The sequence below is a fragment of the Carassius auratus genome, chromosome 15 (genome assembly GCF_003368295.1).
Source record: "Carassius auratus strain Wakin chromosome 15, ASM336829v1, whole genome shotgun sequence".
In the NCBI taxonomy this organism is placed as follows: Eukaryota; Metazoa; Chordata; class Actinopteri; order Cypriniformes; family Cyprinidae; genus Carassius; species Carassius auratus.
In genome coordinates this window covers 8,443,209-8,456,802 of record NC_039257.1, presented here as the reverse complement: position 1 = coordinate 8,456,802, position 13,594 = coordinate 8,443,209, and the positions used below count along the sequence as shown (strand labels likewise).

At 33.2% G+C, this 13,594-nt stretch overlaps 1 protein-coding gene across 3 annotated transcripts in view; it reads right to left on the bottom strand.

Moving 5' to 3' along the window:
• LOC113114946 (FXYD domain-containing ion transport regulator 5-like) overlaps positions 1 to 13,594 on the bottom strand; it is a 28,191-nt gene that overhangs the window by 1,713 nt on the left and 12,884 nt on the right. Inside the window, exons 3-9 of one of the 3 annotated variants that reach the window (XM_026282076.1) lie at positions 9,384 to 9,429; positions 6,984 to 7,082; positions 6,490 to 6,630; positions 5,826 to 5,882; positions 4,914 to 4,955; positions 2,820 to 2,894; positions 2,665 to 2,710 (exon numbers count right to left, since the gene is read on the bottom strand). In XM_026282076.1, coding sequence (XP_026137861.1) covers positions 2,665 to 2,710; positions 2,820 to 2,894; positions 4,914 to 4,955; positions 5,826 to 5,882; positions 6,490 to 6,630; positions 6,984 to 7,082; positions 9,384 to 9,429 — 506 coding nt within the window. The remainder of the gene's footprint in view (positions 1 to 2,664; positions 2,711 to 2,819; positions 2,895 to 4,913; positions 4,956 to 5,825; positions 5,883 to 6,489; positions 6,631 to 6,983; positions 7,083 to 9,383; positions 9,430 to 13,594) is intronic. The other 2 variants (XM_026282074.1, XM_026282075.1) reach the window with 2 other exon arrangements.

Sequence of the window (13,594 nt, the reverse complement as noted above, 5' to 3'; positions counted from 1 at the left end):
ATACACTCTCCGAATAAAAAGGTTGCATTTTATGCATGCAACAGCCTATTACTGGCAGTCCCTTATGACAATGAACCATGGTTAAGTGAACATAGTTTAACTATAGTATTTGTAGATTTCCTTGGTTACCACTACAGTAAACAAATTTTAACCATGTGTAAACAAAAATATAACCTAATAAGTTGCAATTACGGCATATTGAATGTTAAAATGCATTTCAAATATAAAGTTAAGTTGGTATTATAACCCATTGTACTCATAATAATTAAATACATTTAATAATCTAAAAGTTCAGTTTAGAATCGATATCGATATTACTGGCCAAAAGTATCGGTATCATATCGAAAACAAAATATGTGGTATTGCCCATCCCTACTGCTTATTATTTTCAGCCGCGCCACAAGGGTGTGCATGAGCAGCATACAGTTAAATGGAGAAACAGAAAGGAGACTGTTGACAAAGGAATTGCTCAACAAAATTGTAATTTTTGCTTTCTTTGCTTACAAAAAGTATTCTCGTTGCTTCATAACGTTGCGGTTGAACCACTGATGGCAGATGGACTATTCTGACGATGCTTTTCATACTTTTCTGGACCTGACTATGTAACTTACTTGGCAGTCTACGGGACAGTCTCACACCACCTGGTTTTCATCCAAAAACATTTTAAATTGTTTTCTGAAGATGAACAAAGCTTTTACAGGTTTGGAACAAGATGGGGGTAAGTGATTAATGACAACATTTTGATTTTGGGGTGGAGTAGCCCTTTAAATTGAACAGGAATGCAGTGTTACCAAGAAGAAAACAAATTATTTGTCAAATTTGTCTGCACTGTAAGTTGCTTTGGATAAAAGCGTCTGCCAAATGCATAAATGTAAATGAATGGGTGCCATCAGAACAAATGTTCAAACGGCTGTTAAAGACATCACAATAATCCACAAGTAATCCACAAGACTCCAGTCCATCAGTTAATGTCTCAAGTAACAAACTGCCTGATTTTTGTTTAAAAAAATCCATCAAGATATTTTTAACTTCAAACCATTTCTTCCTGCTGCAATTCACATCTTTTATCAATAATATTGCTTTCTCCATTGAAATACTCATCTGATCTGAATCAGGAGAGAAATATGCACAGATCAAACACTATTTGAAACCAGTCCAAAACAATTCTAAACAAATATGTTGGTAGATTTTGATGTGAGAGGACAACAGGTGATGGACTTTTGCGCTGGAGTAAGTGTTATTATGGATTATGTGACCGTTTAAAGTTAAAACACCTTGTTTCTTATAAAACATGCACCTTTTCACTTAACATGATATTTTAAAAAATTGGATTTGTGTGGATTACTGTGATGATCAAATGTAAGAACTCTCATTCTGATGGCACCCATTCACTGCAAGAGGATCCGTTGGTGAAGAAGTGATACTAAATTGATCCAAATCTGTTCTGATGAAGAAAGGTGAGTAAATGTTTTAACAAATTTTCCTTTTCCTTTAAAAAAAGTCAACTGAAAGCGGATTTATTCATTATAATTTTTTTTGCCTGTTTAAAATGACTGCTTACTTACTAAGTTTAACCTTCATTCCAAAGTCATATAAGGCCACTTTACAGCACAGGGCATTAAATATTCCATTAAATATAGTATAAATTGTCTGTTAAAGCCTCTAGCGGATTTTTCAGAGCAGCTCTATGAGAGGTACAGTCAAGTCAACAACTGCTTTCTCTCCAGCTAAAGCGTTACTGCTTGTTACAATTTTGCAGAGAAAGAAAATTATGCCTTTTTGCCTTAATAGCCGAGACCATTTGAAAAAGCTCTTTTCATAGAGAAGTGTGTCATTATTCTTCTCTTATATTACTTAAATTATATACTGTTTTGTTGTCTCTCTTGCACAAGTCAATTCGGTTGACATTCTGCCCATGCAATGTCTGTGTATTTTTATTTTTAAATGTTCCATTTTCAAATGGCACAGACAGGTGTATAATAAGCACATTACAGTTAAACTCTTCGCATTCATCATATGCGGCGAGATTGAAATCATATGTTTTAGAACAATCTATATAAAAGCCCTAATGGCGTCTAAACACAATGAAGTCCATAATGATTATAAAGACACATCAGAAAGTTACAAAAGACGCCAAACGTTATTATGCACCCAATCACTGGATGATTCAAAATGCACATAATGGCTATGTACAAACTGAGCAGACTTGCAGACTTTTAAACGAAGTATATAGCATGTATACTATATGCAGCATGCATATGTTCTCAAATTAACTACTACATTTGCCTAAACGAGCAGCTTATTAGATTTTACAGCATGGATTATTGTATCCGTTAATAAACCCAATTTCCAGTGCCAAAATCTGTGACATCTTCACACACATAAAAAGTATTAATAGAGCCACCAACTACTTTAGCATATTATTCATAATATAATGTTATTCATCCATATACTGTATATACTTCATGTAGAAATATATTTAGGCAATCCAAAAGCATTTAAATAGATCTTTGGTCAGTCCAATCAAATACTGAATAAAGAAAAATGTTAAAAATGGCTACTTGTTATATTTCCAGTTCATTCATCATACACCATAGGTATGCCATTGAAAATAACTTCACAGCCTCACACACAAACACACACACTAGAGAGTTTCTCGCTCACCTTCCTTTGCCAATACGACACCGTGGCATTCGTTTCACTTTGCCACCTTTCAGATGGAGGAAGAATGAAAAAAGAGAGGAGAGAGGTTTGGGGATTTGAAACGCAACGGTTTATAAAAGCAATCAGGACTGAGACTTGAAGTTGGGTTTACTTACAACCAAGCACCATGATTCCCATCACAAAGAGAACCGCAGCGATGATTAGCCCTGCATTTCGTACAGAGGAGTAATCTGAAAAAATAAATAAACAATAAAACTAAAAAAAAAAACACCAGTAATGCTGTCTGCTAATCAAGATGCAGACACACACTCACAGAACAATCCAGTTAAACAGTCTGAAAACATACATGAAGTCACATTTATTTTATATTTTATGTTTATGTGAGGATGTCACAACAAACTTTAAAGTGTGTCTCAAAATTTTGCTTTATAAACAAATCTTTTATCCCACACAGCCATTTGCTGTCATTTGCGGTCATCATTTTTTAAATTGTATTGCAGGAAAATCTATCATCTGTGTTTACATCCTACATTCAAATTTATTATGTTTACTAAGTGTTTTTCCTTATGGCTGGCAGATGATTCCTGGTTTTACTCTCCGTCTGGGAACATTCGGTACCCACAAAGCAGGCAAAACCTTGCACACACACAGGCTTTGAAATAACACAGAACCAGCATAAAACACCCTTAACTGATGACCCTGAAATACATTCAGGCACTTATAAACGTAGTTCCTGGGGAATGGGTGCAGAACAGAAGCATCTACGGGTCACTGCTAATGAGGCTATTTCCTGAACATCAGATGCCCTGTAGCTGCCCTAACAATAGGAAGTGATTGAAGCAGCGGCTGTCGCCAGGTCATAAGCTTTCAACTACAGCTCTTGAGACAGTAATAGTGCTCCCTGCTCGGCTCCTCTGTGCTTCTTATAAACACAATACTTTCCACTGACAGGGAGATTGAGTTCATCCAGTCTTTGTTAGAATGCACTGTCAGCGGCTCATACCAGAAAAACCAGCAGACAATTAACACCTGAGCTGCACATATGTGACATTAAAAATAAAACTGCCACATTTCTTGATTAGTTGGTAACGAGTTCCACAAGATCCTTAAATATGTGGTCTATTAAAGGTACAATTTGTAAGATATTTAGTAGTGAAATATCCAAAAACTACTAGGCTAGTGTTATATATTTTGTCCAGGTGATTACTAACAATATCTCTAATGTTTTCAACTACTTGTAAATCATGAGAAAATTCCCATTTTAAACAGTGACATGGGGCAGTGCAGTCGCCTGTCGATGACGTTAGTTACCCTTTGTTACTGCCTTCACTGATGTAGAAACCACATGACAATAGTGTCGTGGACAAATGCGGAAGTAGCTTCGCTACAAACTTCAACTAGAAAGAGATGCCGATTTCGCTTGTGTTTTACTCGACAGGTGAGTGGTTTTGATTCGTATCTTTACAGAAAACGTATGCTATTATAACGATCAAGAAAATTAGTATAATGGGGCATACATGCCAAATGCGGGGCATCGCATCTCTAGATTCGTGTGAGGACGCATCTGAGTCTTTGCATTGACTTTGTATGTAACCTACTCGCGCAAATCGTTAAACTCACGTTAAATCCATGATTTATCTTTTATTTATTGATGGCCATCAGCAGTTGGGTAGAAGACAACAAATCCCATCATTCCACGCTCCTTCTTAGCATCATCAAACCACAGGATTGTTATTGTTTTGATAGTGCGCCATCTTGTGGCAGGTCCTACAACCTGTACCTTTAATGATATTGTTAACTGAAACTATTTCAAAGAACAGTTTTTATTTTTGGCTGAACTAATTTTTTATTAAATGTTTAAGATGAAGTACAAAAATAACTTAATATTAAATAAAAATGAAGCTAAATAGAACATTTTTAAAAAGAACAAAAGAACATATTAAAATGAAAATTGAAAATATAAAAATAAAAACTACTTCCAAATATGACATACAATAATGATATATTACTACTAAAATAACACTGCTAATTACCGTGATGTTTTGTCTGTTGCATGCTTTATCCATTAAGTAAGATTCATAAGTCCAGTCACATGATTTAAAGTATCATCCATGTCTGTAGAACAAATGCTACGCCATGAGTTACAGGCCGACATTCAATACTCTGGGTTAGGGGATTGTTCTAGTCGTAATTGTGATGTCTGCATTAGCAAGCACCATTAATTACTGAATGATTAAACAGATACTTACTGTAATGAAATGGCTTGTCCCATTCCTCATCTGTTGAGGAAACTGCACAGTTTAGAGAGGTTTTGACATCATAAACAAGACTTGAAAACAGTCTATGTGCCCATAAAATGTAATTGACTTTATCATTTTCATAATATGCTAAATAAGCCAGTAGTATATGTGTGGGTGTGTGCATGTTCATGGTGTCTAATGGGTCTAATGGGATGAAACAATCTTTCACCTGTTCACCTTACATGACCCCCAACACTAATTTTCTCTGAGTTAATCAGAATTGTGTCAATGAGATGCTGTTTATGCAAATGACTTGATGGGTAAAAATACATTTTATGGGTTTTTCATATTTCATTATGTATGATAGACTGGAAAAATTAAATCCTACCCAACAAATTATGATAAAAATATGTCGTTATTTAATATATATATAATAGTGCAATACTAAATTAATTAAATTGTGAATAAAATAAAATAAATATATATTCTAGTTCAAATAAATGAGTTATTTTGAACTTTATATTCATTAACAAAGCTTAAAAAAGTTTCACATAAAACATTTAATTTAAAATGTAATATTATTTCACAATATTTGTGTTTTACTTTATTTCTGAGCATATGAGACTGCTTTTATAATTTCTAAATCTTACTGATCCCAAATGTTTATTCAAATTAGATTAAAGTGTACATTAAAAAAAAACAATTCCAGTGATTATTAAGGATTGATATGTGTAAATAAAATATTAAATATATATATATATATATATATATATATTATATATATTAATCAATTTATATATTAATCAATAATTATTTGACATATTTTAATACTATTATTACTTTTAATATAATATTTTACAAATTAGAATATTAATTGTTTTATATGTGTACACTTCTTTTATACTGACGAAGATGTTTTACCCCACACCACAGCTTTGAAGGCTCTGGAGCTTCTGGAGGTGCTGGTGTTATGGGCCGCTGCAAAGAGGAAATGAGAGGGAAGTGAGGTCAAGGAAAAATAGAAGGAGAGAAACCTAATCTAGCATGTACATTCTTTCCCCAAATGTGCAGAATTATGAATAGAAGTGAGCTTTTGAATCCCGTTTTTGTCCATAATGTAGGTTGACAGCAAAGACTTTCAGTGTGAAAAGCAGACGCTTCCTCTTATCGCAGTCCTATGGATTTGTCCGTAATTGCTTCTAATTAAATTCCAGCAGCACTCATTCTCTGTCCAGCCTTGTTTTTCAAATTCAATTTTTGCATATTTCAATGGCACTGCTCTCTCAGGATATATGGTTGGTTGATTCTTCATAAAGCATATCAGCTCGCCGCGACAGTGCTCCTCAATCCTGTGGAAACGCCGCATTATCTTTAAGCCTCTCAGCATTGAAAGAGCGCTGAACATTTTCTAATTACCTGCTAATTAGTTTCTAAGTTATGTGTGCCCTTGATATGAATTGCATGAGTAAAGAGGAAGCCTCTCAGCTATTCATGCAATCCTCGGCTCTGTAACCCTTTCCCAATCCCACACTGAAAGTCCTTCCACTGAAACCAAACTTGTATTTGAGTCAGAATCAAGACTTACGCTGTGCAGGGGGCGTCTCTCCAAAGGTCACAGCGGAGGTCACCGGAGAGTCTGTAGAGCTGTCCGTGATTGCCGCCGTCACGGTGAGGTTAAACTGCTCTGAATCTGTGCTCGTTGTCACCCCTGTCGCATTCGGGTTACCTGGAGGAATGAGGCGAACACTTTCCTGATTGAATTGTATTTGAGATATAAGCCAAAACAAATATCGCTGGCTTTATTATGCCACCAAAAATCAATTCCTTCTGTGACATATCAAACTTTACAGAGTATGTTATCAAGGTAAACAGAGAACGAAGACATTTTGTACTGGATCTGTAACTCAGTTTAGCTGTAATGGAAACACTTAGATTCAAAGCCGCAAATAAATTGGAAACAAGTATAGAATAAACATATAAAACTTAAACTGATTATTATATAAAACATAACAGGCAATTCTGAAATTTGTGTGGTTCTGGTGGCAAATAAATATGGTAAAAATGAAATAAAAATCCTACCCTGACCCACATTTGTGGGTTTAGAGCTATAAGACATAGGTGTGGAGCGTTCCAGTGGTGTCGGGGTCTCTGTCTGTGTCACGTTCTCAGCTGCATAACCTTTATATACAGAAACACAGACACATTTTGGCTTTAGTGAGTAAAACTTTCATGAAGATGGAAATAGTTTGGGTGGAGAAATCTTGCGATTCTCTTTTGGTAATAAAGAGTAGGCATCTATATATGTGAGGTCATCTGGAAGCTGATCATATCTCGTATATTTTGGAGTTGCCGGAAAATATGCTTTCTGGGATACAGTTCAAGATCGTGGGATACTGATTTCCCAGGGGAATTTTCAACAATGTACCTTGGCCATTTTTCAAAAAAAAAAAAAAAAAAAAAAAAAAATTAATATATATATATATATATATATATATATATATATATATATATATATATATATATATATATATATATATATATATATATATATATATATATAATATATATTTGGAATGCTGATGAGTATCTTACCTTATTATTTATAGCATATAAAAAGACCATTACCAGAAAATGGCATTAGCAAACACCCGCTTAAAATGGGTGGATAGAAATCTATTTCACTGACTTATAATTTAAGGCCCAAAACTGAATGATTTCAAAGTTACAGAAAGAAATATGGACAAAAAATAAAATAAAATAAAATAAAATAAGATAATGAAGAAGATGCCAAACAAAATATATATTTTTTAAATTATGAATGCATACATGTACTGTATGTAGCTGGTCATAGAGATATGCTACTATAAGATGTGCTTCTTTTTCTATTCTATTCTATTCTATTCTATTCTATTCTATTTTAAATAGCTTTACTTAAAAATTAATCAAATATTATTTTATTTTTATTCATATACTATAATACAGTTTATATGAACATATAAATATAGACACCATATAAAAAGATAAAAATAATAAAGTAGCAAGACATATGCCACTTACTCTTTTTATGTTATATTATATTTTAAGATAAAATTTAAAAAGAAGAAAATATGTTTTTAATCAATCTAATCTAATCTAATCTAATCTAATCTAATCTAATCTAATCTAATCTAATCTAATCCCATATAAAAATAGCTATATATAAATATAGACACCATATAAAAAGATAAAGATAATAAAGTAGCAAGACATATATGCCACTTACTCTTTTTATGTCGTATTATATTTTTAGATCAAATAATAAAAAAAGGAAAAATGTTTTTTTTAATCAATCTAATCTAATCTAATCTAATCTAATCTAATCTAATCTAATCTAATCTAATACCATATAAATATTTTATAAATATGGATACCATATAAAAAGATAATCTAATAATATAATTAATACTATCTAATAATAATAAAAAAATAAAGATAAAAAACATGCTCTGTTTATATTATATTATTCGCTTTAGATTGTCAAACATTAATATATATATATATATATATATATATATATATATATATATATATATATATATATATATATATATATATATATATATATATTAATGTTTGACAATCTAATATTTTTTTATTAATATAATACAATAATAAACGGATAAAGTAACTTAATAAAGATGACAAGTAACACTTTTTAAAAATACATTTTGACTAATATCTAATACAATTTAGCATTCATCCTCAAATCACAAAATTACTAATAAAAGTACAGAACGAGAGGTTGAATACAAATCTGATAATTTCGTTAAGGACGCAGAGACAAATATATAACAACTTCAACAAGAGCATCTGATTTTTTTTATCAAGCATAAGCAACAATCTCCTTCTGACACCATTATGACTTATGAATGTTTGAAGAACACACTGAGCACAATGATCCTGGCCAGCTTCAGAGTTCAAGATTACACACACACAAGTAGCAGATTAATGCAAATGTATTCTGAGGCTGGCATAATAACAGTGTGGTGATGTAGAGTGCAGCGGTTGTAATGAAGGCAGGCCTCTCATAGACCCTGCCACAGAACAAGGACTAATTGTGGTCTAACAGAGATGGGTCGCAGCATTTTTGTATGCATTTTCCGGCTACGCGCAGTTTTTCCAATGAATCCCTTCACAAGATAAATGGCCACATGAGACTGAGCAATTCTACTGGCAAACACTGTGATTATTGCACAACGGCTATAATCAATCTTTTATTGGAAGTATTCATCTGAAAAATCCCACATATTAGACCCGCTGGTCATTCGTGGTTTTGGGTAATGTAGGATTTTATTAAAAATAGGCTTTATCAGATTAGGCTGACAAATGTTTATGATGTATACGTGTAACATAATAAAAGACGTATAAATGTGTGTGTGTGTGTGTGCGTGCGTGCGTGTGAAAGAAAAAAAGAGTGGAGGAAGAATCATGATAACTCACTTCTGAAGATGAGTAACAGAAGAAAGGCGGAACCTTGCAACACGATCTGAAAAAGAGAAAACTCCCACAATCACCAACAGACAAACGCACGTCTCCATGACTGTGGAAAAAGGTGGCTGTGCAAAATTACCCTTTTTTTGTAAATCTTCCCACAAAGCACTGTTTTTTTTATTATTATTATATTCTCTTTTATTCTTTTGCAACTTTAAAGCAAGATGAACCCTCTCTACTTCCATAATGTAACATTTTTAAAATTTGAGAAAAAAATTATCTATATGGAATTGACTGGGTAGTAAAAAAAAAAAAAAAAAGTGATGTAGCAGAATAGAACCAGACTGAATAAGAGTTTGTCTTTTTAAGGAAAATTAGAAGGAAAATTAATACTTTTATTGATCGCAAGGACACCATAATAAATGTGTGAGAAAAAACTTTAGCATTTTTACAATAAATAAGTAAATGTCGTTCTTATGAACTTTCTGTTCATCAAAGAATCCTAAGAATATAATTATTTCATAAAATTTTTTTTTTTTTTTTCAGCTTTGATAATGTTCTTGAGAAGCAAAGCAGCATATTAGAATGATTTCTGAAGGATATGACACAGAAGATTTGAGAAATGATGCTAAAAAATCTGCATTGCATCACAGGAATGAATTACATCTGAAAATATATCTAAATAGAAAACAGAAATTCTATACAGTTTTCACTGTATGTTTCATCAAATAAACACAGCCTTGGTGAGCATTATCTTACAAACCCCCAAACTTTTGAATGGCAAAATACTGAAAATAAGTTCTTTTTTGATTTCATGTTGAATATTTAGAAGCCCTGCTTGTGTTACAGTGTTTTACGGTTTTCTCGTGCTGCCGTGAAAATTCTGCCCATGTAATGAGAGCGTTTGAGATGAGAGGTCTTGTCATCTCCCAATGTTATCATTAGCCAATCAATTCTGAGATGTGGTTGTTTTGTGCCTTTTGATCCATAAAAGCCCAACAATAGAAGGCTGCCAGTGTTTTTGAGGGGAGGGGTTACTTAGCAACAGTGACATGAGCAAGCACACAACACAAACAGTGGATTATGACACATCAGATGACAGGCCGGCATTACAGTCACCAAGCTCTCCATTAGTATAATCAAACAACTGCAGCACCAAAAATACCGTTGATCTGTAGGTGTGAAAGAACAGACTGTCGCAGACTGGGCCAAAACTCACTGCTTTAAATGTGCACCAATGACAGCGAGTCTAAGTGTGTCAGCGAGCGTGGGGTAAGATGTGTCACTGGGTAAACTGTGTCAACCCCTCTATCTGGCCAACATTGCACAGAAAACATCTATCACATGAAAAAAAAAAGGTAAATTACTTTTTTTTCCAATGTCAGAGTTTCTATATGAAAGGCATATATCATCGAAGGTGTAAAAATAAACCATGGACTATAAAAAAATAAGCATTGTTTTTCCATAATGGAAAAATACTCTTTCAAAAGTTTGGGGTCGGTAAGATTTTTAAAAAATAAATTGTTTCTGAAGTCTCTTATATACTCACCAAGGCTCTATTTTACCAAATATACAATTAAAACATCAAAACTGTGAAATATTAGTGACCTGACATACAGCTAAGTATGGTGACCCATACTCGGAATTCATGCTCTGCATTTAACCCATCCAAAGTGCACAAACAAAGCAGTGAACACACACACCCGGAGCAGTGGGCAGCCATTTATGCTGTGGAGCAGTTGGGGGACCCAAGTTGTGGTATTGCCGACACGAGACTCAAACCCACAACCCTATGGTTAGGAATCAAACTCTGTAACCACTGGGCCACGACTTCCCCTTAAATATTATTACAACTGAAAATAACTTTCTTCTTTTTGAATGTATTTTAAAATGTAATTCACTTCTGTGATGCAAAGCTGAATTTTCAGCAGTCATTCCTCCAGTCTTCTTCAGTGTTACATGATTTCTCAGAAATCATTCTAATATACTGATCTGAAAAAAACATTTCTGATTATCATTAATTGTCACTGACTCACTGATAAATAAAACTTTCTTTGATGGATACATTTTTTTTCAAAACATTTATTTGAAATAGATTTATTTATTTATTTATTGCAAAAAAGGCATGTCTTTTATGTAACTTTTGATCGATTTAATGTGCTTGCTCAATAAAATTCAATTTCAATTTATTTATAAAGCACAACTAAACACAACTACTATTGACCAATGTGCTGTACAATATAAGGGCATTAACATAATATAAGATACACATAATATAAAATAAGACAAATACTAGGTCACAGTTAAAACTCCAAGACACAAGGCAAGATAACTGCCAATCATTAATAAAAAGTCAGATCAAATACAAATATTTTAACTTAGATTTAAAAATGGATTGTGTAGGAGCAGGTCTGATTTCCACAGGTAGACTATACCAAAGTCTCAGAGCGGCTACTTGATCACCCCTAGACTTTAGTCTGGTTCTAGGAACCACCTTCAATTGGCAGACCTAAGAGCTCTTGCAGGTTGGTGTTCTATCCACAGATCAGACAGGTACAGTATGAGAGGACTAAACCATTTAAAGGCTGTAGTGCACATGCAAACAATGTAAAGACTGAAGGACAGGAGTAATATGCTCACGCTTTCAAGCTCCCGTTAAGACTGGCAGCAGCATGTTAAACAATATGAATTCAGTTTATGGAAGTTTGACTAATCCCCAAATAATGAGAGTTACAATAATCAAGCCTCATGGTGATAAAAGCATGGATTACTCCTTGAAAATTAGTAAAAGAAAGAAAGGACTTCAGTTTTATTAAGGTTCGCAACTGGTAGAAGCTTGACTTAACAAATTTTTGTAGACTTGTGTATCAAGCTTTAGAGCACAGTCTAAAACCCTACCCAGATTTTCTACATATGGTTTGACACAAGGTGCCAGAACACCAAGATTTATATTTGGTATACAGTGTGTATCAGAAGGGGTAAACACCACAATCTCTGTTTTACTCTCATTCAGACTTTTAAAAAATTATGCTTTCATATCCAAGATGCAGGCGGCCACCGGGTCTAATCCATTCTTATGTTTCAAAAGAATATATATTTTTATGTCATCTGCATGACAATGATAACTTAAGTATAAAGTAATTTTAACTTGCATAACCATGATTCTCAAAGATAGATCTGAGAGGAAGCATATCCAGAGAAAATAAAATTGGAGCTATAGTAGAGCCTTGGGGTTCCTCACAGGTCACAGAAGGTGATTGCAGTTACAGGAAGTTACAGAAGAAAAGTGAAATTTGCCAAAATCAACTAAGAAACTCCTGTTTGACAGATAAAAAAACAATTTAAAATATTAATTTCTTTGAAAAATGTGAGCTAAACTATGTCAGATGCTTCAAAGGTAAGATGTGCCAGTGTCAAAGCGAATCATATTTGCGTACAAATGCAGAAAAAGTTATTTAATTCATCTCGTTGATAAGTAATAATCATATAGAGAAATGGTATAAATACTGTATTAGGATGAGTAAATGTAACATAACTAAATGCATACATTCTCACCATTATAACGTTAAAGATATCATAAAATCAGTAACAACCATCAATTATTATTATTATTATTATTGTTTAGGGTTAAAATTTAATTTCGAATCTTTTAAATCATAAATAAATTTAAAAAGTCATCTCTGTTTGAACAGTTTCATGTTGTTTTATCTGATTTAGTAACAATATTTCAACAAATTGTGCAATGTATTCATCTGTAACAGCTTCCTCTAAGCAAGAAGAGACGTGGCCCTAAGCATGTTCTGCTGAAATCGGCATATGGAGAACGCAGCTCAGCATGGAGCCTTTGTTAACTTACAGATTAATTGTATTGAACTCAATTAAGTTATACATATAATTAACACAAGTAATGACTACTGACATGTCAAAGATGATTAATGCATCAGTTCAAAGCTCTAGGCTAAACATTTTCTGAATAAGTGAGCAAAAAACAAATTATGTTACAATTATCTCCACTTTCTCCTACAACAACAAATATGAACGGTGCCTATTCAAAATTTAAGTGAGTCTTTCGTCACACTACTTCCTGAAAGCGTGAACTTCTGCCACGTGTTACCACTGAACATTCAATTTGTTGAAAGGTTAGATCAAGCCATTTACTCCTGTCTTGTATAAAACCTTTTAACGCAGAGATGATCCTGAGTCATAAAGAAATGTAACTT